General features: G+C 49.4%; 1 protein-coding gene across 9 annotated transcripts in view; it reads right to left on the bottom strand.

Annotated features, from left to right (window-relative positions):
- Window positions 1–24,471, bottom strand: part of SLC4A4 (solute carrier family 4 member 4) — a 134,970-nt gene that overhangs the window by 1,967 nt on the left and 108,532 nt on the right. For all 9 annotated transcript variants that reach the window (XM_041459670.1, XM_041459667.1, XM_041459673.1 and 6 more), the window contains 15 exons: window positions 24,160–24,314; window positions 23,781–23,894; window positions 22,239–22,413; window positions 20,279–20,412; window positions 16,952–17,223; window positions 14,869–14,939; window positions 14,357–14,545; window positions 13,331–13,444; window positions 12,806–12,967; window positions 10,910–11,088; window positions 9,998–10,070; window positions 6,990–7,058; window positions 5,635–5,808; window positions 3,573–3,734; window positions 1,138–1,234 (listed from right to left, as the gene is read on the bottom strand). In XM_041459670.1, the coding sequence (XP_041315604.1) occupies window positions 1,138–1,234; window positions 3,573–3,734; window positions 5,635–5,808; window positions 6,990–7,058; window positions 9,998–10,070; window positions 10,910–11,088; window positions 12,806–12,967; window positions 13,331–13,444; window positions 14,357–14,545; window positions 14,869–14,939; window positions 16,952–17,223; window positions 20,279–20,412; window positions 22,239–22,413; window positions 23,781–23,894; window positions 24,160–24,314 (2,140 nt within the window). The remainder of the gene's footprint in view (window positions 1–1,137; window positions 1,235–3,572; window positions 3,735–5,634; window positions 5,809–6,989; window positions 7,059–9,997; window positions 10,071–10,909; window positions 11,089–12,805; window positions 12,968–13,330; window positions 13,445–14,356; window positions 14,546–14,868; window positions 14,940–16,951; window positions 17,224–20,278; window positions 20,413–22,238; window positions 22,414–23,780; window positions 23,895–24,159; window positions 24,315–24,471) is intronic.

Raw genomic sequence — 24,471 nt, 5'->3', positions numbered from 1 at the left:
ATCCTAAAATCCTGAGTAACAATATTTAGGTTGCAGTTTGTTTTTGGTATCAGGAATGTATAAAACCATGAAATGAGGAGGATATGAGGTTGCCTGTGGCTGATTTTGGATGACATGCTGACATCAGCAAAACACTGAGGATATCCAAACAGCCAAGGAAATGCCTCCTTTCCAATGGTTTTATTTTATAATCCCAGTCTCTGGGTGTTTCTGCATCTAAAAGCTCCAGGGTAAGGTTTACCACTCCCTGAGGTCTCTGTATGCTACCAAAAGGAAAGGAACCTGGCTCCCAGCTCCTAGGACCTATGGATAATTTAAGGATCTCAAGATCTGGGGTCTAGGTCCTGCTCCTAGAAGCACTAGCCAGGCAGCAGCACTAATTTATTTGGTTTGTACTTCTCCCCTCCCACCTCAGAAGAAAAGGGCATATGACACCCTTAGTATGTTAAAAAGCCACCCCAAAGGCAAAACCACCAAGGTCAGCTGTGATTCCTCACTTAAAAGAGGAAAATGTAAAGTGGGAATGACTGAAAATAAAGATTAAATTCAACAATTACAGCTATTAACATCAGAAATGAAAACCTAAAAGAAGAGCACAAGCACCTAAGAAGGGAAATATGTTAATGGCCAACTGATCTCTGCCTGTGCAGCTTAATGACACAAATAAGTAATTACTCTGTTAAATGCTGATTTTTGCAACTGCTTGGCACCTAAGGGAACAAACAGTGACAGGACAGAGCTGCAAATCCAGAACACCAGTGGAAAAAAAAAATAAATCCCACTATCAGAAGGTTAACACCAAGGGGGAGAGGGAGAAGGAGAGGAAGAGAGAGTGGGTGGCCAGGAGACCTGTCAGGAGCTGGAGAAAAGCACTTAAACTGGAGGCACCAGAAGGAACAACACTGATTTTGTAAGCAGCAAAGGGGAAAAAAAAAAAAGCTCACAAAAGCAAAATCTGTCATAAAGCAGGGGCCTGGAAATTAAAAAGGAGAGGGGAAAGAAAAAAACCAAGAGAATACTTCTGAAGTAAAAGGAAAGATTAATTTTTTTTTTAAAAATCACTCTAAATATACAGAGATATATTTTGGTAGTGCAAGTCAGAGTCAAGCAGGCATGCAAGAGCTTAGTTCTACTCACTGTCAGCAGGTTTGCTATCACTTAGGAAAGGCTCCTGCTCCATGATGTCCATTGGTATTTTAATACTTGGGACTTTTTCTGAGTAGGGGCAGTCAGACTGTGAAAGAAATGTGTAAAAGGTCTTAGAATATTCCCACTGCTCTCTCTCTCATCATCTCCCACACATTAAAATTATCCTTCACATAGTTCTGTAGGTAAAAAAAAAGAGAAGAGAAAAGCATCCTCCAGCTTAGCTGCAAAATGGACTGATTCCACTTGTTCCCCACTGCATCCCACTTCCCTTCATTACCTTCACATTCCAAAAATAAAACAGAAAAGAGCCATCTTGTGGCACTGTAAATTGCAATACATCTCCTCCTTGCCCACCCCACCGCTCAGAAGACACCAGCCCATTGTGCCTGGAGTCAGCTGCAGGAAACAGAGATGGAAAATGCATTTGTGGGCAGACACAGCAGGGCCCTGGCTGCTGGGAAAGCTCCTCCAAACCCTTTTATCCTGCTGGGATTCTTGTAAAAGCCCCTGCTTGTTCCCTACTGCTCTACAGAGAGCAGATATGACATGGCAGGGGCTCCTCACATCAGACTGGCTCAGCAAGTGCAGTCAAACCCAGTTCCAGTTACACCTCTGGTTCCTCAATTCCAGAGCCCCTGGAAGAATTCTGCAAGCCTGGCCCAGCCAGAGAAGCAGCAGGCAGCTCAGGAGGGGGCACAGGGAAAAGCTGGGGTCCCCCAGAGCTGGGGCACCACCAGCTTTCACACCCCTGCCTTCCATCACCCACCTGCTTATTAGGAGGGGCTGGGAATTGTCTGGCTTCTTGAAAAACAAAGGGAACTCCTCATAGCCAAGGAAAGGCTGTTTCTGCCTAACTTGGCAGAGGCAGGAAGGTGGGATTTGCCAGAAATGTTGGGACATCTTTGTTCCTGAAGAGAAGCAGACCCACAACACCAGGGTGGAGGGAGGAGACCTTCCAGTCAGGGCAGGAAAACACTAGGGAGGCCAGAGACTGGCTCTCCCTGGATTGTTATTCTTATTTTTCATTTATTTTTTAACATAACTGATATCCAGTGTTTCCTCAGGACTATTTTCATGAGGCTGAGGGACAAGCATAACTCAAATAAAGCACAAGCAACACCCAGCAATTCCCTTGGCTGAACTTGGATCCATGCATTGCCCCCCAGATCCCACAGGATTAACTCTGGGGTGGATATTTCTGGAAGGGAAAGTGTGAAAATAATCCAACCAGTAGTGCCCAGTGCTGTATGTTCAGGAAGCTGGTAAAAAGCAAGTGCTGAAAAAAACCAGCAGGAGTTAAGAACCAATGTTTTGCATAAAATGTCTTAGCCATTAGATTAATTACTGTACCTGGAATTCAGGAAAAGCCTGGGAAGAGAGGAAATATCTTAAAACATACAGGAGAGAGGGAAGCCATGGCTTGGGATGGATTCACAGCAGCCAGGAGGAGGGGATGGAGCCAAACCTTTGCTGATTACTCAGCAGGGCCTCTTTACTCTCATCTGGGTTTGCCCAGAGGTGCTAAAGACAACCCTGGGAGCTGGAGCAGGGCAGGGCAGATGTTGGCTGAACTCAAAGGCAATCCTCCCAGCTGTTTTTCCTGCTGTGCTAAAATGAGATTCTCTTCCAGCTCCAGGAGACCTTCCCTCTCCCTACAGCCCATGAAGCAAGGCCCTTCTTCATGGACATGAGCAGAAGAAGTGACACCATGCCTAGAACTCACCACGGAGCGTGTTTAGCACTTCAACATCAATTTAAAGGAGTTGAGTTAGACCTGAGCAGGAGAACACTGAAAGGCACCAAGACTACATTTCTTCTTCTTATGGATACAGGAGGAAAGAGAACAGTCAAAGGCACATGAGTCTGCTCTAGCCAGGTCACTTTTCACTATTTAGGGCATGCTGCCACCTGAGGGAGGACCAGAGTGTACTGCAGAGGGCAGGGATGCTCAGGAAACATGTAGGTGGTGAGTTTTACCATCACCAAGCAGTTTCTCCTGCAGTATCACAAATCACATCTATTTTGTGCTTTCCAAAAGAGCCATTACAGAAATGTTTTAAAAGGACAACCAGTAGGACCAGAGCTGCTGGTGAAAAGCATCCTCCTCCTAAAATGTAAGAGACAACGAAGGGGAGAAAGGAGTAGGAGGGAAGCAGGGTGACAAGAGGCATTCTAGCAAGGGGCATGACATCTCAGCAGGTACCTGGTGCTCTTGGGAAGTGTGACTTCACCCCTAGCAATGCACCCACCACCCACCACAGGCTGGAAAAGGGAAGGCAGTGTAGGAATTAAGTTTCCTTTGGGACCCATGTGTTGCAGCTCCACAAGTGGCTGGCAAACTTCCAGCCTCAGCACTGGGCAGGGCTGTGGGGGGGGTTAGCTACCTAGGAAGGAGCAATGTGACAATTGAGGAAGCTCCTTACATCGTCATTGTCACTGTCCATGCTGCCCTTCTTCTTTTTCTTCTTCTTCTCATCCTCTTTCTTCTTCTTGTCCTTTTCTGGAATGACGTCGTCAAGAAAGCTTAAGTCATGCTGGGAAAAGAGGTAGTCCATGGCTTTTCTGACTGCCACCAGGGCCAAGATCTGCAAAGGCAGAGAGGGATTCCCAGTCACATTTTACCTTTCACTTGGCACACTGCATTCCTCTCAGCTCTGCTTCTAAGCACACACTCTTGAATTCTGGCTGTAAATGAACACACAAAGAAGGTGGTGAACACCTGGGACATCTCTGTCAGCTTAAGAGGTTGTGCTGTGACTGCCCCATGTCAGAAAAAAAAATCAGAAGCAGGGGATACTCCTGTATATAATACTGCTGTATTGGGAAATAAATAGCAAAACAAATGAGCACTTTAATTTACTTTTGGAGGCAGGTTCACAGGACAGCCTGAGTAATAAAACCCAGACTTATTTCTCACCACTTGCCCAGCTGAACTCTTAAGAAATCACACAAGTGGCAGTCCACGCCCCCAGAGTTTGCAGAATAAAGTTTACTGGGGTTGTGGCAGCAGGAAACTGGAGGAAAAGCTTGTTCTGTGCAAGGCTGCAACGAAAGCACTGGGAAAAAAGGAAGGGATGTGTCTGAAACGGGCGCTTACACCGATGCTGGGTCTGACAGCCCCAGCACAGATCCCACACAGGCTTTGCCCGTGGGTACAGCAACAGGCTGGAAGCTGTAACCTATTCCCAACAGGCTGCCTTTCAGGACAACTTTGTGCCAGGCAATCACGATCCACAGCACAAACAATTCCCAGGAAAAGGTCTCGAGCTCTGACTTGCGTAAGCTACGACACGGTTTCGGACTCCTCAGGGGTGGAGAGACAGGAGGGACGCCACGCAGACACCCTGACATCCCACTATGAATTACTGTGCTGAAAATGCCTTTCCTCCAAATAAACAGGGACTTGGCCCCGGCTGAACCCTCACAACACTGAAGTTTGCAGTTTTGTGCTCCTGAGTGCAGGAAATGGAGCTTTTGCCATCCTATCCAGCTCCATGGAAGCTGTGGCTGCGCCTTCCCTGAGTCTGCACCATTCCAACAAACTCTGTCAGCCTCGGGTTTCACTCAGATTCTAACAGGGACAAAGAGATTTCAGATTCAGCTTCCAGCATCAGTGCAACACAGCCATGGAGTTGATGGAATGCCACATCAGTGGGAATTACTGATTTTTAACATCTTTCACAGGAGCATGTGTCTCAGCAACAAAAAATTTGGAGGATTTTTTAACTGGCATCATGGTTTCTCATTGCACCATCTTGTTCTTTACCTGGGTTCTGCCCTCCCTCCTCCTCTCCCTTAAATAAGCACTGCAGCTCCTACCTGCCCCCACAACTCAGATTTTACTTGCCCATAAACCTGAAATTAGGTGACCTGGGCCCAAGATTTATTCAGGAGTTTCCTAAAGCTTTGCCTTTGCACAAGTCAGACCCATCTCCAAGCCAGAGTGCCAGGCTGTGTCTATAGACCTAGTAATAATATGAATAGTCACCCACAGATGGTAAACAACATTAGTGTCTTTTCACTTGAGCCTAAGGAAAAGAGACATTTCCTTTCCCTCCCTTGGGCACCTCTTAGCACTAAGCCTCCTTCTTGGCTTTGTCAATTTGTGCTGTTTAAAAGCCAAGGAGACATTTTGCACCTGGTAGCTAGCATGGACTAAACCAGAAAAACTCTGCCCCTCTCCTTGGTTCAAGCAGCTCAAGGAGAAACCACAGCAAATCTAACCTCGGCAGCCAGAAATGGTCAACACTAACTACACCTTCCTGGGAAAAAATTCACTTTCCAGGCTGTTTTCCTCCAGAGGATTTAAGGAAAGGCAGCCACGGCCACACTGAGCCCGAGCAGTCCTACATGAGTGCCGTGAGAGGAGCTGTGAGGCAGGGGCTGGCCAGGGAGAGCCTGGATTTACACACTCACAGGAGTGTAGGAGCAGGGAAGGAGCAGCCTGTGGGGAAAGGGAGGGCTGTGAAGGACAGCATCACCTACCATGACAGGGAATATGATAGCAGCCACGGTGGATTTGAGGATCCAGAGGAGGGCCAGGCACACCACCTGCAGGAAGGTGAAGAGGTGGACCCTGCGCAGCGGGACGTGGCGCAGGTAGATGAAGTCAGGCTGGTGTTTTAGAGGCATCAAGAGCAGCTTCAGCCGATCCATGAACTGGGAAAGAAAACGGAGAAATGCTGAAATGAAACCCAGGATGCACAAAAATGAGAGAAAACAAGAAATGAATGCCCAAACCAGGGTCAGCACCACACTCTGGGACATTTTTGCTGTCCTCCCCCTTCCCTGCTCCTACCAAGGAAAGACATTCAGCCTTTAGGAACAATGCTTTTGTTTTCCCCAAATAAATCAGGAGCAGAGGGCAACAGAGGCGAGGGCAGACAGAAAACAGAAGAGCACCTCGCTGAAGAGCAAGGAAGACGGGCAGCTTTCCCAGCAGTGCCCCTCTGCCCTGTGCCGGACCGCATGGACTTGGAGTTCAACCAAAATGGGGATTTCTCACTGAGTAAAAAACACTGTTGATCCCAGTCCTCCCACCACCTGGGTCTGGAGCAGGGGAAATCCCCTCCAGGAGAGGCAGCCCGGGGCAGCAGGACAATCCCCTCGCTGTCCCCTGCCCGAGCACGGGCTCACTGCCCGCTGCGGGAGCAGACAGAACCTGCCCCAGTGAATGGAACTGGAGCTGATTTCCAGAATGCCTGAGGGAATTCTGGGGCTCACAGAACAGGCAGTTCCTTCCCCTCAGGGCACAACCCGGCACCAAAAAGAAAGGCCACAATTAACAGGGTGCCAGAAAGCAACAAAACCACTTCCAGCAACCTTGGGCCAGCTACAGGCGCTGGGCATGAGAATGGCTCCTTATGTAAGATTTCCTCAATGACAAAGAGAGGGGAGTGGCTTCCCCTCCCTGGAGAACAATGTCCCTGCTCCTTAGCATGGAGGAACAACCCTGCTGCCATACATCATCCTCCTTCCCTGCCTTCAGTCTGCAGCACAGCACCCGAAATACCCTGGGAGTGAGCCTGAGCTGGGCAGAAGCCTGTACAATCCTGGAATGGTTTGGGTTGGAAGGGATCCTATTGTTCCACCCCCTTCCACCAGACCAGGCTGCGCCAAGCCCCATCCTGGTTGCCAGAGATGGACCCAGGTCCTCACAAAGCACCCCTGGCACCGCCAGTGCCCACCTGGCCACTGTCCCGGACACAGGACAGCTTGTGACAAAGTTTGCCAACAGCTGCCACCCTTCGTGGGCTTCCTGGGAAGGAAGAGGAGGCAGCGAAGGAGAAGGGTGAAGCTGGAGGGCTGTGGAAGGAGCCCTGTGCTGGCTGAGGACTCACCTGCACGCCGTTGAGGGATGCCACTCCCATGTAGAGGAAGACACCGTAGAGCACGGGCATGGGAATGAACTGCGGGACAAGAAGAGCGGGAGAGCCCAGGTGAGAACCTCCCCGGACACCACGCACCATTAACACACGGTGGGACAACATTCCCAGCCTGTCAGCAACCCAAACTGCACCCACGGGTGGATGACATGGAGGAACAAAGCCATGGAAGTAATAAAGCAAAATAGAGCTGAATAAACAAGAAATCCTCCTGCTGTGCTCTGAGGGACGCAAGGACATTTGTGCAACCACGCTCTCCCACTTCACCAGGACTTGGACATCTTGTCAAGAAGCAGAGGGAATGATGCCAGTCACTCAGCAAGTCAAGGAACAGCTGGGCAAATGTGCTCCAGTGAGCTTCAAACTGCCTTCCACCTCGGACTGGGGGTGTGACTGGAAGCAGAAGGCAGAGAAGAAGAAAAGGCAGCACGATCCTGTAGTTTGTGGTACACCCTGTTTTCCCAGGTAACAGGTGACAGAACAAGAGGAAAATAACTCAGGTTGTGCCAGGGGAAGTTTAGGTAGGACATTAGGAAAACACATTCATAGAAGGGGTTGTCAAGCTCTGGCACAGGCTTTCCAGGGCAGTGCTGGAGTTGCCATCTCTGCAGGAATTTAAAAGCAGCACTTGGGGACATGGTTTAGTGGTGACTTTGGCAGTGCTGGTGGAACTGGGTGATCTTAGAGAGCTTTTCCAATTGAAACAATCCTGTGATTCCATGTCCAACCCAGCTCAGTAAGCCATGCAAGTCCCTGCAGAAAGGATGTTCTTTGCAGTCCCACCTGAGCAACAAGAGTCATGCCAACCCAATCTCTGCCTGCTCCGTTTCTCACACATATTAATCCAGAATTACTCCCAAATACAGGACTGACTTCCCTTCTTTGCCACGATGTGTCCTTTCAAACACCACTTTCTGCTCCCTCCAAGTGCTGAGTGCTGTCCCCACCTCCACATGGGGCACATCTCCCTTTGGGAGTGAGGAAGGTGCAGGGGAGCAGCAGACAGGCTCCCTGGAATGAGTCTCTGTCCCTCACCAGAGAGGTGGGCAGCCAGCCTGGCATGACAGGAACAGGGATGTTTGGAACAAACCAGAGGCAGGGGCTGAATACCAGCCTCTGTGGGATTTCCTGGTGCCCAGGGAGGGTGGAATGAGCTCCAAAGGATAGTCCCTAGTGCAGTGCCAGGGGACTGCCACTGAATGGCAGCCACGGCCAGGGCATGGCACCCACTGCTCCCAGCACTCCTGCTGGGAACCCTCCCCTTCCAAGCCCTGCCCTGAGCTCTTCAGAGAGGCAAACAACACGGCAGCTATCCAGGGTCTCAGCACATTCCCCATCACCTTGCTGACCGCTTCCAGCAGGTATTTCCCTGGGGGCACATGAGCACCAAAGGCACCCAGCCATATGCTAGCCAAATGAAATGCCTGCATTTCTCCTTCCTTCCTGAGTCTGACTGCCTGTCCCCTCCTGCGAGCTCCTGAACTGCTAACTCATCCTTCTCTTGGATTTATTTGCTCCCTCGAGGGAGCCACGCTGCTATTTCCCATCTGAAGGTAAATGCTTTTTCTGCAGCGTGGGCTCTGCCAACACCTCTGCTGTGACAGGGATGGGGACCTGGCAGGGGCTTCACAGAGCTGTGGGTGACCATGGGATTCAAAGCCCTCCCTGGACCTGAGGGATGACCCACGACACAGTGCAGCAAGCAAGAGTGGAGCTTGCCAGCTCATTTTCACTGCTCTCCTCTCCTGCCCTTCTGTTTATTTCCATGGGGTTTTTTTAAAGTAAGAAAAATGTGTGAATATTATTTCAGCATTCCATGATGATGAGTCCTGCAGATCATCCCGAGGTGAAACCTCAGTACCTCACTTAGCCTGAGGAGCAGCAAGCAGTGCTGTCATTTTGGAAGGCTTTCTCTTGGCAGAGCATTCCCTAACGATGGGGGTGCTGGCTTTGGCTCTCCAAGCAAAGTTGGTTGCTGCAAGCCAACAGGACTGAAACTGTATTTATAGGAAAGTGCCTGTCACCCTCCTAGCAGGGCCAAGGATGTTTCTGTGGAGATCTGCCTTGCCTGAGCAGAAACAACACCACCATCCAAAACCAGCACAGCCATCGCAAAGCCCTCAGCAAACAAAGCCGGGATTATTCCGTGGATTGCCTGGTTTATTAAATTCGGGATTGTCAGCGTTCAATTTGCCCCTGGCAGGAGAAGACTGAAATGTTCTGCAATGCATTTAGCAGAGCAGCTCTCTCCAGCAGGACCCTGCCACTGGAATTTGCTAAAGGTCCTGATATCCTGCCAGGTCCCTCCCGCTGGCACGTGGGCCAGCAGCATGCTGGCTTATCCTCAGGCGTCCTCCAGCCAGGATCTTCCCCACACATTGTCTTAGGGGAAGCACAGACAAATAATTAATGACTACAGCAATAACAGGGGAAGTAACAGACCCCAGTGGAAGAGAGGAAGAGGGATCTTGCAGGGAAAGCTCACATAAACTAAAAAACAACAGGTTTTCCAGTTTCCTTCTACAAGCTGATGATCCATTTCTCCATGGCTACACGCCACCAAATCTCTGGTCTTGGAAAACAGCAACCTACCTAGATGCCATGGTCCATCAGCAGCACATCTATCCAGAGCCTTGGCTAAACTTACAGGAAAAAAGGGTTCAGGAGACGAAGAAATGCCATTTAATTGTACTGCTTCCTCCAGAAACATGTTTTCCATGCTCTGAGCTTTATCCAGAATATGTTTTCCATAAAGAAAAGGCCCAGTAGAGGTATAAAAGAAATCATAAAAGGGAACTTAACTTTATGCAAACATGGAGAAATAACCTTAAAATGAAAAAGACCACAGTGCCCAAGAACCTGAGCCCTGACCTTGGTGACTGTTCTAGCACACTACAACCATGCTGGTGTTTCCTTCAGAAGTTTTGGATTTAAGCCTTCAAAGAACTGTGAACAGTCCTTACCTTCAGGATGGGAGCCATGAAGACAGACACCCCGGTCAGGATGAAAACGATGACACCAGTGACTCTCTGCTCCCTGAAACAACAGCACTGAGTCAGGTCCACAAGCACTGAACACCAAGAGGAATCCTCAAAACTCATTTTTGCAGCCACATTTTCCATCCAACAGCCTCAGGCAGGTGGCTGGATCCTGAGCCACATCTCTGTTTTAACCCAGAGAGTTTTGTTACGCCGTTTGGGGATCAGCACAGCGCTGCAGCTGAGCCTGGGGCTCACATTCAACCACCACAAACGGAGTGGCAGCTCCCAGCTCCCTGCCCAGGGTGTGCAGAAGGCACTAAATCATCAGCTCTCCACGCTGAGATCAGTAACACAGCATCAGCCCTGCCCAGAGCACCCCGACAGCCGGGTAAACCATTCAGACCTTCCTGGGGTGCTCAGCACGTGCCTTCAGCAGCACCCACAGGGCTTCCCACACCCAAAAATACCTCTGCCAGTAATGTTTCAGAAGGCTGAAAGTCAGGCTATAAAATTTCCACTTAGTTACCTAAATAAGCAGCCTGATTTCCAGGAGTAATCCCATTGGAAGCACTTCAGACCACTCAATGAAGGCATCCAAACACATGAAAAAGATGCTTCATTAAGGAGAGCTGCTTGCACTAGGTATGACAGTTTTGTATGTTTGATTTGTTAAGGAATTTGCTTAATTTCCCTGGATAGAGAAGTCTTCAGGAAACTTATTTCCTTTAACACAGGAACACTGTGTCTGATGTGGCCAAGTAAACTTTGGAGGAGCCACGTGGGGGCTCGCCCAAGGAACTGCCTTTGGAAACAGGGAGAAGGCAGCACAAAATTCTTTGTACAAAAGGATTTTGCAGGCAAACGAGGTAATTGGGCCTTCCTGGTCGGACATACCTCACTCCCAAAAACTTGGGCTGCTCTCCAGGGGCTGAGGTCTCTGTCTCCATCTTCAGGCTGTCGATGTGAGCGATGGAGATGACGGTGGCAGCCACGTACCAGGGCAGCCCCATAAAGGAGCAGACAATCATCAGAATGGCCACCCAGAACAAATCCAGATGATATCCAGCACCTTTCTGTGGAGGGAGACAAACAACCTTCAGCTTAATTATTCCAAATGCCTCCAGAGCAGGGCAGAGGCACACCAGACAGGCAGGATTTCCTTCTGCAGCATCCTGGCCAACAGAGCCAAACACCAGAAATACATGGGAAGAGCACAAGGAAGCATCTCCCTTGGGACACAACCCCAGGCTCCTTCAGGAGTGCAACAAGAACAGCTGAAGCCTCATTCCCTACCCAAAGGAGAAAGCTGCCCTTGTTCTTGACTCCTTTTCAAACACCTCTGATTCTCTATTTTTAAAATCTTTTAATGAAATATAACAGGAATTCCAGCAGCCAAGAGAAGAAGAGAAGAAACAAAAGAGCCACCAATAAAAGGGATCTTCAGAAAAACAGCGGACAAACCTCTAAGGTTTGCTATTTTAAAACAGATTAACCTTTTTAAAATCCCATTCAGTTTGATTTTATTGGAAAAAACAAATGATCCAGGCCTGGGATGACCCAGGAGGGAGGGCAATCCAGCTTCTCTTGAATAGTCCTCACTGTTTTCCTGACACGTGCACTGCTTACCTTGGCTGGCCGGTGCCACCGGGATGGGCACCCAGCAATACCCTGCCAACACTCCAGCAAGGGATGAGCAGAAAAAAACACCTTTTTTCCTACAGCAGATCTTGTGTATAGAAGTGTTTTTTGGTGTGGAACAACAAGATGGGGCTTGTGAACCCTCAATTCCACAAAATACCATATTCACATCATAAACAAAGGAAGCAGGGAATACATTTTTTTACATCAAACAGTACTTTGCTGGAGTGTTTATAATTTGTTACTAAAAATGCACAGCCAGTGCTGACAGCAAAACCACATTCAGTGGTTCATAAGCTGCAGAGATGAGGGGCCCCTTCCTCATGAGGGAAGAACAGTGAATATTTTCTTACAGTGTTGAAGAAAATGCTATGTCTGCTTGGTTAGGTGCAAGAGACAGACCTAAAACTGCTCAGCTATCTCTGAGGAACACGAGGGCCCAGTATTGAGTTTATCTGCCCAGATCCAGGTGGCAAACAAGGATGTTCTGAGGGGTTGTTTTTAAACCATCAGCCAGCAGCCATCACTGTGCCTAAGAAACCTTTCCCATTCCCTGGTATTTCAACTCTCTCCTCCAGGCTGGGCTCAGGATGGCCTTAAGTTACACATGACTTGTCCCATGTTTACAGTGACCACATGAACTGAAACATCCTCCTCTTTTCCAAGCAGAAGCTCCCATCCCATTTCCTACAGCTCTCCCCATAACTGATGAAGCAGGTGTCTAAATAATGACCCACCACTGCTGGTGTTTTGAGGGAGCCATTACTCCCTCAAGTGGGTCAGACCACTTGAAACATGCCCTGTTAGCAGGAAGGGAGAGTCTTCTTTCACAGGAATTTAATATTTTTCAATAGAACTGACCATGCAGGGGAATGGAAAAAAACCCTACAGGCATGAAAAACTGCATATCACTGGTCTGGAAAGTTTGTTTTAGAAACATGCCTACATCTCAGGCTGTTACATATCAGCTCTTCTTTAAATAACATCCAACTGATTTGGTATGTCCCAAATCTCTCCAGCTTATTGCTGGTATTTGACAGCACCACAAAGCCACTTTTCCTGCTTAGAAACAGCAGCCAGTGCTAGGGACCAGGCTCATGTCCATGTGGGAGGAAGGTGCAGGAGGAAAAGCCCCTGCATGTGCCCACCCACCTTGAGCTTGTGCTCCTTCCTGTTGACGATGACAGCGGTGATCTGCTGGTCCATGAAGATGAGGATGGTCACCAGCAGGGCAGGGATGGCTGCTGCCAGGTACACCCACCACGGGTTCCCTCCAAAAGGTGGGATAAACCAACCCCTCTCGGGACTGGTTGGCTTTGAAGGGCAAGGGAAAGAAAGCTTGTGTTAGAGGCACAGTACAGGGGTGATGACATCCCAAAGGCACGTTTGCTTCCAGCAGTGGAGCTCCAGGGAGACGCTTCAGGCTGGTGGCAATTTCATCCTTCCCATTAACACCAATCAAAGGCTCCCAGTATGGAGGCAGAATTTAGGAGATAAACCAGCCAATTAAAATGATGCTAACAAAAAGCATCCTTAACCCTAAGCCTCTGAGTAAAAAGGCTCTTTCCAGACTGCTGACTACATTCCCATTCCGAGGGCAAGCCACTCCCTACAGGGCACGTGCGAGGGAAAAAGAACCTCTTCCAAAAGCCAGCAAACAAGCTGACAACAACATACCTTGAATTCACTTGGCACAATTAGTTTTGGTGTGTCCACACCGACCAGGGCATCTATTCCACAGAAGATCAAAATGGACAGGATAATGGCAAAGTCACTGATGAGCTTCCGGGCCTGCAAGAGACGCGGTACCACAGCCACAGGAGTTAGCACCGCGGAACACCGTGTCACCCACGCTTCAGTGCCCACAGCACAAACCCTGCCAAGGCCAGCTCATCATTTCTTCTCCCACCATCATGTCCAATGTCATCTGCCACACATGCCTTGGTACTTTACTGTGTTCTCTGAAAGCCTAAATGGAAGCACGGAAACAACACAAACTTCCACAAATGAGATACTCTGAAGGACTGCCAGAGATTACATTGTTTGCTGTTCAAGTAATAAGTCAAACTAGGCAGACAGAACAACAAACCAGGCTTCTCAGCTAAATCCCTAAGACTGCAGCTCTCCTGAAGTCACTGGAATACAACAACTTGGAGCTGCCACTGATCAGACCCCAGAATTTAACCAGACAGGAGCCACTGTGCTGGCACTGTGAGAGCTCTCCAGAGCTGCTGTTCCTTCCAGGTTTCCTGCGTTCACATGGTTACAGATAAATTGAGCTGCATTCCAGCCTGGATGGAATTTGTTTCCTTTCTATTAAAAATAAGAGAGGTTCAATTGTAACACAGAGGAACAGTAAACATCCATGCAGGATAAATCCCTGTGTGTCAGAATGCCAGGAACGGGGCAGTCTCAGAGAAATGGCTCTGGCTCGCACGCCTGGCCCGGGAGCCTCACCGGGGGACAAAACAAGCAGATGCACCCAAGGCATGCCTGAAAGCTTGGAAGGGTTGCCTTCAGCACCTTTAGAACCCCTGCCACATTACCCAAACAGGTTACAGCTCCTCTTGGCTCTTCTGCTGCCTTACCTGTGCTCTCCAGAACCACTGGGAGCAATCCCAGGCATACCTCTGATAACCAGATCCAAGGAAGACTCTGAGCTGTGCCCTCACAAAGACTGATGGGGTGACAGGAGATACTTACAGTGGTGGGAAAGTAGCGACTGGTCTTGAATTTCTTCAGGGCCATGGAGCAGGTGTAAGTGCCGAAGAAGAGGATGAAAGACATGAGGGTGATGTCAGGGACATAGTCACAGTTGTTGCCCACAAGCTGACCCCCGTACTTCAAGCAGTCCTTGGCTGTCAGAGCTGCCCAGTCAATGGTGGTGTTGGCCTGCAGGAAAAAAGGGAACGTTTCCATAAGGCACACTCAGCCCATGGTGGGACAGGAATGGTGACAGAGTATCTGAGAGGAACAGGGAGCATCATGCAGAAGTTAAAATCATGGAAGCGCAGAATGGTTTGGGTTTTGAGACCATTTTCCTGCTGTGTTTGACTAAAAGGGGTTGTTACTCTGTGTCTCAACTTCCTTCCCCCACACATGGATGTGATCCCTCTAGCTCCACTTCTTTCTCCTCACTATCCAGAGCTGGCCAGCAGACTGGCACCACAAGATCTGCAGGCCATGTGATCCCTGCCTTCCCAAGGGGAACTCACCAGCTCAGAGGAGGGAGAGACCAGCTCATAGTCTGACAGCACCATTGTCCTGTTAAGTAATGAGCTATTAACTGCAAAAGAAAAGAAAAAAGGCAATATGGTGAGCAGGATGCAGGAAACAGTTAGGAAGGAGAGCCAATTCCAATTATTAAATAATTTCTTGACTCTGTCAAGCTGTTTGCCACCTCTTTGCTCCTGAAAAGTGAGTCACAAGTGTTTTAGAGAGACTCAAAAGCCTCAATCATCAATCACTCACACAACAGAAAAAAAAAAGGTTAAGTGAAAACATAACCCAAACCCAGCTGGGATTACATTTGGAGTTGATGGTAAAAAAAACCCAGGAAAAACCAGACAGACAATATAATATTTCATAGCTTTCCAATATTTTCCTAATGATTTCTGGATTAAATTAAATACCCACAGAGCACTCCTAATGATTAATTTCAAATGCAAGCACAACGCCAAAGATATCCAGAAAAGCAGAATGCGATTCAGTGTCCAGCATAAACACAGTTTTGAGTTAAAAGAAAGGAAAAGGAGAGCAAGAAATTGAAATCAACAGGATGGGGATAATTTCTTTGAAAGAAGGAGCAGCATTCCCCGTGGCTTCTGAAGCATTAGGAATCAGGAATTTGAAATTTCATTTAGAAATGCAATCCTTCCTGCAAATGGGCTCGTGGCCCCTGTCCTCATGGCTGACTGAGGTTTTGCATAAATAAACTTTTTCCACTTGGATGTCTGAAGGGCCACAAGTGGAGACTTCCAGTTTGGCACTGACCATTCCCATCGTCCTAGTTTCAAAAAGGAACTCACTCTGCCATTCCAGTGGGAGGCAGAACCAGACTGGCACCCAGCCCCAGCTCCCAATACCCGTGAGGAGCAGCCAGCAGCTTTTCCTGTTGGACAGGTGTGCCAGATAACCTGCAGTTTACTCTGGGCACACATCAGGTTTCTTACTCACTCCCATTGTTTGTGGGATCCTAGGAGTGGTCCCCGCTTCCCTAATGGTACAGCCAGCGTCTCCCAGTTTGGATTTGGGTTTTGTCACCCTTTGTTCCCAGAGCCATAGGTACACTGGCTCTATCAGCTGTGCAGCCCACGCTCCAGAGATAGGCTGCCCTGGGGATACACTTCCCTTCTTGGAAGGGAAGGAATTGTTTGTGCTTTCCCTCTCATCCGTGCAGCCAGGAGGTGGGAACCACCCATGTTTGGGAAACACCTTGAATAAATCCAGTTCCTGAGACAGGAGTGGCCTGAGCTCCATGGCAGCGACCTGGCCACCACTGCTGCCCCTTCATGGAATTCTCAGAGGAATGCCATTTGGAACAGCGATGCAAAAACAGCTTCTCCACTGGACATGATGTTCTCTGGAGGAGTTCCAGCAAGGCCAGCTGTTCTGTGACATGTAGGTGTAGAAGAGGGGATTACAGGTGACTTTGCCCCTGAGAAGTCACAGTTGTGCTAATTGCCAAAGAAGAGGAACAGCCTTGCCCTTAATGGGTCACAGCTGTGACTAATAAAGACAAGTGGCACAAAAGGGGTGGGTCGGCCGCTCAGGGGCGGCCCTTGAAGAGGAGGACCCCTGAGGAAGAAGGAATAACCCTCAAGAACTAGAGGATGGATGAAATAAGGAAGGTTAGGTTTGCAAGGGGGCTGCAGTGAGAGCCTGCTGCTGGAGCCTACAGTCATATTCCAGCAGGAACAGCCTGCAGAGTCTGCAAACTAATACCAGCAGTCACAGTCGAGCAGGAATTAGCTGCAGAGTCTGCCAGGGAAGCCAACAGCAGGAGCTTGCTGTAGTCAGTCAGGATGGCTCAGCTGTAGAGAAGAATCAACTGGGACCCTTTTCAAGTCTGTGTCTTGGCTCATTTCTACCCATAAGGAGACGTCTGCTGCAACACTGACATTCCACTTGGGATGAAATTTACCCCTCAGCTTCCTGAGACTAAGACAGGATATCTGAAGGCAACTGATAAAGAAGGAATAATCTACCTATTATCTGGGCTGCAGCACAAGGGAAAAGGAGAGCAAAGGCCACCTCCTATCTATCCACAAACTGGAGAGGTACTGAACACTCCCTTACCTGGATCTAGTGGTTTACAGGCACAAGAGTAATGAGTGATATAGTCCACCTTGAACTGGGAGTTGATGGGATAATGATCTGCCAGCTTGATCATCTTCTTGAAAGCATCATAAATGAAGATGAAGCTGATCAGGGAGGAAAATCCTTCTTCGGTGAAGCGGGTGAAGTACTTGACCAGGAAGCTGGCGTCGGTGGCCACGAGAATGAGACACTGGAAGGCTGACCAGAGGCCGATCCAGAGGCGGAACTCCAGGTAGTCAAAGTCATTGTCCCTGCAACAAGACAAGGGTGGCAAGAAAGGAAAACATTGCGTTAGATACGATCAGGAAAGCAGATGTTACATGGAATGAAGCTGAGTCAGGGAAAGTTGAATCACAGAGTTACCAGGCTGGAAGTGACCTTCAAGATCATCGAGTCCAGCCCAGCCCCAACACCTCAGCTAGACCCTGGCACCCAGTGCCACATCCAGGCTTTGTTTAACACATACAGGGATGGTGCCCCGGGCAAACCATGCCAGTACTTTATCATCCTTTCTGTAAAAAACTTTCTCCTAATATCCAGCCTGTATTTCTCTTAAGAATGCAGCTTAAGATGTGTCCTCTGGTTCTGTCAGTGCTGCCTGGAGAAATTGACCAACCCCACCTGACCACAGCCACCTTCCAGAGAGTTGTACAGAGTGATAAGGTCACCTGTGAGCTCCTTTTCCTCCAGGCTAAACACCCCCAGCTCCCTCAGTCGTTCCTCTCAGGGTTTGTGTTCCAAGCCCCTCACCAGCCTCGTTGCCCTCTCTGGATGGGCTCAAGGGCCTCAACGTCCTTCCCAAACTGAGGGGCCAGAGCTGGACACAGCACTCCAGGTGTGACCCCACCAGTGCCGAGTACAGGGGCAGAATGACTCCCTGCTCCTGCTGGCCACACCATTCCTGACCCAGGCCAGGAGCCACTGGCCTTCTTGGCCACCAGGGCACACTGCTGGCGCATGTCCAGTCACTGCTGACCAGCACCCCCAGGTCCCTTTGTGCCTGGGCACTGTGCAGCCACACTGTCCCCAGCCTATGGCACTGCAGGGGGTTGTTGTGGCCAAAATGCAGGATTGGGCACTTGGACTTACTAAACTTCATCTTACTGCCCATCCATCCAACTGCTCCAGGTCTCTCTGCAGAGCCCTCCTACCTTCCAACAGATTGATTGAGATTGGACATAAAGGAAAGATCTTCTCCCAGAGTGTGGCTGGACATTGGAACAATCTCACCAGGGAAGCAGTCATGGCACCTAACCTGCTGGAGTTCAAAGAGCATCTGGACAGTGCTCTTAGTCACATGGATTAGTTTTAGGCAGCCTTGCCAGGTGCAGAGAGCTGGACTTGCTGATTCTTATGGGTCCTTTCCAACCTGGGATATTCTGTGACAAACCCTGGTGTTGGGAACAGCAGGGGATGGAGAATCATGCACCCAGCTGCATCGTTCCCACCTGGGAATGATGGCCTCCCTTGTTTGCTGCCTGAGGCTGAGGTGCTGTGCTGGCACAGAGTCCAAAGGTGGGCTTTTAGGAGTGAAAAAGTGCTAAAAGGGAGCACGGAGCAGATGAGGAAGGCCACTGCCTGTGGGGAAGGAAGCAAGAGGTGGTGGGACTGGCAGGCTCAGCCAGCTGTAATTCTCTGGAAGCCAGAAGCCCTGACCTGGAAGAGGGCAAGGAGCAAGTAAGAAACAAAGTGATTTAGAAAAAGAGAAGGGGAAAAAATAAAAACACAAGACCTGAGTGACAACTCTGAAATACCCGGGGTCAGTGCCCGAGGGGGCAGGAGGTGCCATTCATCTGAAGGCAGCTGGCAGAAACCCAGACTCCACACCACTGAAGAACTCCAGAAGTGTTAAACTGTATTATTTTTTACTCCTCAAGTTGCTGCAGCGCTCCTGAAGCTTACAGAGCAGGGGGGAAAGCGCCGCGTCCTGCAGGATTGGCGCCGGTGCCAGCGGCACGGAGCACCCGAGGCCAGACACACAGCTGGGTGTTCTGCAAGGTGTTCTCAGACCTTTCCAGACACACACACACACAGTCACACTTCTCATCAGTCAGGGGATGGGAGGTTTTTCTGCTTTTGCTCCTAGCAGGGAACAGCTTGTTGTGAAAATGAGCAATCACAAATGTATTACTGAAAAATCCAAGTACTCAGTTCCAATTTCCTTGTGAGAAAGGCCTCCTTTGAACAGTCCTGCCTTTCTGCTCTGGCAGGTTGTTAGGACAATGGCTTTTACAACTGCCACCTTCTCCCTCCCAAAACAGTACAAAGTGCTTTTCCATCCTGCTTTTTTCCTGCTGCATGCTGCACCTGGGCTTTGACACGCCTGCCAGACACCAACAGGTGCAGTGTGTCCATTCCTGACTCCATTCATTGATTCCAGATGAGGGAAGAAAAGAAAGGTGCCTCCCTCTTGGCTCCTCTGTGTAACTCACCCTTTGGTAGCTTCCAGTTTCCCTCCCTGGGATAATCTAACTTTCCAGCCATTTTTTCTAGCTCCCATCCCTCCCTACATGTAGGAACACAAGTCCTGCCATGCTGAGAACACAGACTATAAGGGATTTGGGGTGTATTTTGTGTAACCTAAGATTATCTCCTTGCAAAACACGAGCCAAGGGTCACCAGCCCCATGGATGAAATCATCCATGACATTTCTGATTCCTTTGGTGATTCCAGTGTATCTTCCTGGTGTTGCAGATGTGGGAATGGTAAATGAGCACACCTAACAAAATGGCTCCCTTTAGCTCTGGGTGTCAGCTGTCAACAATGTGGAGGAAGCAGAACTTCTTCACACCAGTTAAATGGAAAAAAATACAGGACATTTCCTTTAAAAGCAGGAAAGCTCCCCCGTGGAATTCTGGGGCCTGTTTCTACCACAGACACTTCTGCTTTCATAAACAGTAGTGATTATTTCAAGCCACTACTGGACACATCTTTGGCAACCTTGAGACCCATGGGATTCTGTTAGCGAAGAGTGGAATTCATTTCCTTGCTCCTATGGGAGTCAGAGAAGCAGTGACTGCGGGAGAAGCAGCACACTGCAACCAGAGCAAATTCCTCACGGAGCACTGAAGTGGCCAGGGTTGGGTTTTTTTCCAGGAAACCCCACAGAGACAGGCAGCACACACGGGGACACGCGTGCCGGGCAAATCCCCGATGCGATTGCGCCGGATCTCTGGAAGAACGGGACGTTCCATGTTGTGCACTAAATCCCCTCCTTCCCCAGCAGCAGGCAGCTCATTCCCTGGCCGGGGTTTGCTTCGTGTGGGACATTCCTGCCCTCCGCCCTCTCCCGCCACGGGTACTCACTTGCTGAAATTGAAGAGGAGCCGCTCAAAGACCAGGACGGGTCCGGTGCTGCTCAGAATGGTGAGGGGCTGGCCAGCCAAAAGGCAAAACACAGCACCGGTGACAGCGGTGCCCAGGAAGCTCTCCAGCACGCCCTGGGGACACAGGACAGCAGTCACCCTCTCTGAAGGAGCCCTTCTGTCACGGCTGCGTGCTGCACGTCCCTGTGACCAAGGGGACAGCATCCTCTGACCAAGGTGCTGGTCCCACACAAGCCAGAGTTACTGGGGATAACCACGTGTGCTGAGTGATTACTGGCACAGGCTGATCCTCCCTTCCAGCCACGCTGCAGGGATGGGGCTGCAGCTCTCCTGCAAGCACTGAAATCCAGTTTTGTATCTCTCCTCCTTTAGAAGACACGAGTTAGTGTTTGCACTGAGGAAAGCACAGGCTGGCCGCCTCTGGGGGACTTGTAAGGATGAGCCAAATAATCCCAGGGCAAGGAACAGCTTCACAGCTGATCCCCTCCACTCCTCTTGTATTACTCACGGAGAGGGCCCTCGTGGCCAGAGCATCTGGAATCTCTTTTCCCTGCGTTCTTCCATGTGTCTATAGCTAAGAATAGTGTCTTTTCTTGGAAACAGAAAACTCAGGAGCGAGCTGTGAAGGCAGTGCTGGCTGGGGCAGCTCCCAGGACAGGGAGCAGGGATGGGCCATGCTCAGTGCCTGCCCCAGCAACAGCCACATCACCGTTTACAACAAACAAGACACACAAACTGTGATACAGCAGCCTCAAAAACACTGCTCTCTGGGGGTTTTTTGTTACTTGATAGTAAATATTCTTGAGACTTCTGGCCACAGTGAAGTGATTCTCAATTCGAACTGGATTTGGAATCAGGTTACACTTCCTCCTGTAATGTAAAGACTGCACCTTGTGCAGAGCACACAGGCTTTGCTCTGCTACCCCAGGACAGTCCAGTGCTGCTCACTGGTGGGACCTGGAGGCCTTTCCTCTCCTGACTTCCATGAGTCTCAGAAAAGCAAACTGTACAGGAGGGAGGGGAGCTGGGCACTGCACAGGCTGCTGGATCTTACTCCAGCCTGCAATTTATCACAGGAGAGTGCAGGGTTCCAGATATGTGCCCTCATTTCCTACGTCTGACTTAATTAAACCTGCATAAATTAATAATTCAGTCATTATCATTATAAGCTTGACTATAGCTAGGAGATTTGACTGAACTGAATATATCTAAATAGAAGCTCCTGGTTTCCCTATTATTCCACTCATTTCCTACGTCTGACTTAATTAAACCTGCATAAATTAATAATTCAGTCATTATCATTATGAGCTTGATTATTGCTAGGAGATTTGACTGAACTGGACTGGCTGAACTGAATATATCTAAATACAACCTCCTGGTTTCCCTATTATTCCACTAACACAAAGCACCTACAGCACTGTTAATAGGGAATCCCTTCTCTTTGACCTGAGCTAAGCCATTGATCCAGTCTGTCCATGGATATGTAGCTGATTCTCAGCTTGTGCCCTCCCACTACTACAAAATTCATCTTTCTAAAGACCTGACATTTCTCTTCTGTGTCACTCATTTTCCTAATTATTTTGGGATTTTCTTTTCACCAGAGAGGCCAAAGCCCACGTGTTGTAGGAATCAGGCAGAGGATTCAGAGTTAGCACACTGAATTGGACTGAAATGGTACAACTGAGAGCAGATCAGAGGAGCTTCTCTCCGCAGAAGGAGCAAAGACCTTCTCTGTCTCTTGGGCCTGCTTTTATTCACCATTTATGGAACTGCTGTACCAGCTGTCAAAGGACAGCCACAGCAGCAGAGAAAGCAGTGAAAACACAGAACACCTCCATTATTGCACCAAGAATTCCAGCTTGGCCAGTGCCCAAACATTGCTCTGACCGGAGAGCAAAAGGCAAATGCTGGATTTGTTGGTTCTGAAAGCTCTTACCCACCTGCATGTTCTCCGTAGCATCTCCAAGCAATCCCCCAAAAGTGATGGCATTGGTGACAGTGGCCAGGTAGATGAAGAGGATGGCTGAGAGGGCCTGGATGTTTAAAGCGTCGTAGAAGTCGCTGGCGAAGAACGGCGCTTTCCTCTTGATGTCTTTGATCAAACCCCCGCAGAATCTGCAGGGACAAGCAAGAGGAGACTCATGCAAGATGTTTCACAGGGCAAGTCATCACACTAAGCCATCAGAGACACTGATAGCAATGAAGTATTGTCTCAAAGGAGTGAGAGCACCACGTTACAAACAGTCTTGTCACGGCTGTGGCGGTCCAGGGGTCTCAGAGAGAATGTTTTGAATATCTCAAATATGTGACCCAGATGGAAAGGGACAAATTTCAGGACTACAAGCCACGCTTCTGCTGAAACAGACCATCACAGTTTGTATTTCAGGAAGCTCATCTGTTGGTTTTTTTTCCCCCAAATATATTAGTTGATGTAATAACATAGATTAGCTCTGGTCTAAGTCCCTGCCTGAATTTCTCCACATAGCAGACACCATGGCTGGGCGAGCCAAACAATCTGCTGCATGGAAAAATGCTTCCAATTAACAACCAGCAAAAGAACTAGAAGTAAAAACATAAGGGAAATACTCTTGGATGACAAAAGAGCTCACTTGCAGACATCCCTTTCTGTATGATCACAGACAAGACAGCACTTAAATCTGATAAACTCCACGTGGCACTGACACTGGCAGCACGAAAAATGTTTGTTCAGCCTCTTGTTCCCCTGCTCACAGCTGCCCACCTCTGCCAGGACTGCACAGACACTGTGGCAGACAAGCAGATGCCACCTTGTGACCCCCAATCAGGACACTCCGCTGCCTTGTACACACCAGTGCTGTGTGAAGACTTTTGGACTTTTCTCCTAGAATTTAGACTAGAACTAGAACTGAAAAAGAAGATTCAGAGTGGGAGGGAGGGCACACAGAGCCACCATGAAGCCCTGTGCACTGATCTTGAAACACTCAGCTCGCTGTTTTGTGGCCACCTGAGCTGTACACCCACTCCAGTGGACTTTTATGTGGCACAAAGCAGAGTAATAAAGCAGAGAGCAGGGCCTGGGGCACTGTTACCCTCTCTGTTTCTATCCCATAAAAGCCTTCAGCTGTGCAACCCAACTGCACCACTAACGTCCACAAAAGAGAACATCTCTGCTTTTGGCTAAGGCGCCCCTTCAGCAATCCAAAGGGATTAACTGAGGCTTGTAGCTGCCATGTTTAAGTCCCCTGTGGTTCACCTGACTTCACAGGCTCCCAACAGGCAGCACCTGCCTGGCCCTTCTGTCCTGTTTAATGGCTCTTTATAATTTACTGAGTGTCTGATCCTCGACGCCCTGCTGGAGCCGCATGTTCCGAGCCCTTCAGCCAGCCTCGCTCCGGGCACAAAAAGCCGCCAGGACACATTCTGGGGTCACACCTCAGCCTGCACAGGCAGTCCACTGGGGTGGCACGTTTTGGCGAGGGAGGCCTTGCGGGGGTGTCACCGACCTGCCCGTGCGCTGCAGCTCCTCGCAGTCGCCGTGGCCGCCGCCGCCGTGGCCGCCGTCGTGGGGCGTGTCGCCGTTCATCTGCACGTTCTCCCCGCCCGAGTACATGTTCTTCCTAGGCGAGGACACAGCACGTCACCAGGACCAAGAGGAACCCTGAAGAGCCCGGCTAACTAACAGCTGTCATGGTGTGCCTACAACATCACCTCAAAAGGTACAGACTTCCAGGAACATCCTCCCTCCTGCCGCTAAGGAAGGCCTGAAAATATCTCCAGGACTTTGTAAATAGTGGCAGCCAGGTGTAGGTCACTCCACACACCTGGTACAACCAGAACACAGGCCCACTGTCCTTGGCCACAGAGCCCCTCTCCTGCTATTACCTCTTATCTGAAGAAGGGAGAGACTTGGGGGGCTCTATCCTAATGGCTGGATCCCATTCCCCAGGGGGGAGCACAATGACTTCATCCAGAAATTCATCGATGCCTGCGATCAGGTCCTGACGGTCCTTGGCTTTATAGGCAATGTCATGGAATACCTGCAAGGAAAAGAGACTCCCTGTGGGAAAGGTTTGCATTTTCTCTGGCCCTGACTCCACAAGCAGCTGCTGAGTTCTACAAAATCAACTTAATTCCTTCTCAGAAACCTCTGAGGAAGTATCAGGACATGTGGCACAAGGAAGTGTGACCCTCAGA

The sequence above is a fragment of the Pyrgilauda ruficollis genome, unplaced genomic scaffold (genome assembly GCF_017590135.1).
Source record: "Pyrgilauda ruficollis isolate IOZ18807 unplaced genomic scaffold, ASM1759013v1 scaffold139, whole genome shotgun sequence".
Classification (NCBI taxonomy): Eukaryota; Metazoa; Chordata; class Aves; order Passeriformes; family Passeridae; genus Pyrgilauda; species Pyrgilauda ruficollis.
This window is presented reverse-complemented; position numbering and strand designations above follow the sequence as displayed.